Raw genomic sequence first — 528 nt, forward strand, 5'->3', positions numbered from 1 at the left:
TGGAGCCTATTATGGCCTTGCAGTTCACCGTCTTTCCCAACTCCGGCATATGCATTGGCCTCCGGTGCAACCACGTGGCGGGAGACGCGAGGTCGCTTCACCACTTCATGAAATCATGGGCGTTGGTTTGCAAGACCGGAGGAGATTTGACTTCGCTTGATGGAGATTCAGGGCTGCCGTCTCTTGACAGGACCGCGGTGAAGGACCCGTATGGGCTTGAGCTCGTGTTCTTGAAAGCTTGGTGGAGTTTGGCATCGACATGGAAAAATGAGGACCAAAGATCAGTCCTTGACACTGATGATCATCATAGCCTCCGTGCCACGGTCGTTCTGTGCCGAGACAAGATTGAGAGATTAAGGCATTGGATCACAAATCAATTGGCCAACGACAACGAGAACTCCACAACACTTCACATGTCGTCGTTTGTCGTCATTTCCGCGTTGATTTGGGTTTGCTTAGCGAAATCAGAAGAGAGAAATTCCAAAGTTAATAAAGATGATGATGATCCTTACTACTTTGCCTTCGTAG

The 528-nt window shown here is 49.2% G+C and overlaps 1 protein-coding gene across 1 annotated transcript; it reads left to right on the forward strand.

Annotated features, from left to right (window-relative positions):
* Positions 1–10: 10 nt before the first annotated feature.
* LOC112094785 (coumaroyl-CoA:anthocyanidin 3-O-glucoside-6''-O-coumaroyltransferase 1-like) lies at positions 11–518 on the forward strand (the record flags this gene model as incomplete). Its single annotated transcript, XM_024176478.1, has 1 exon — positions 11–518. A coding segment is annotated over exon 1 (507 nt), but the record flags the coding sequence as incomplete, so codon positions are not given.
* Positions 519–528: the final 10 nt, after the last annotated feature.

Source organism: Morus notabilis, unplaced genomic scaffold (genome assembly GCF_000414095.1).
Source record: "Morus notabilis unplaced genomic scaffold, ASM41409v2 C11226107, whole genome shotgun sequence".
NCBI lineage: Eukaryota > Viridiplantae > Streptophyta > Magnoliopsida > Rosales > Moraceae > Morus > Morus notabilis.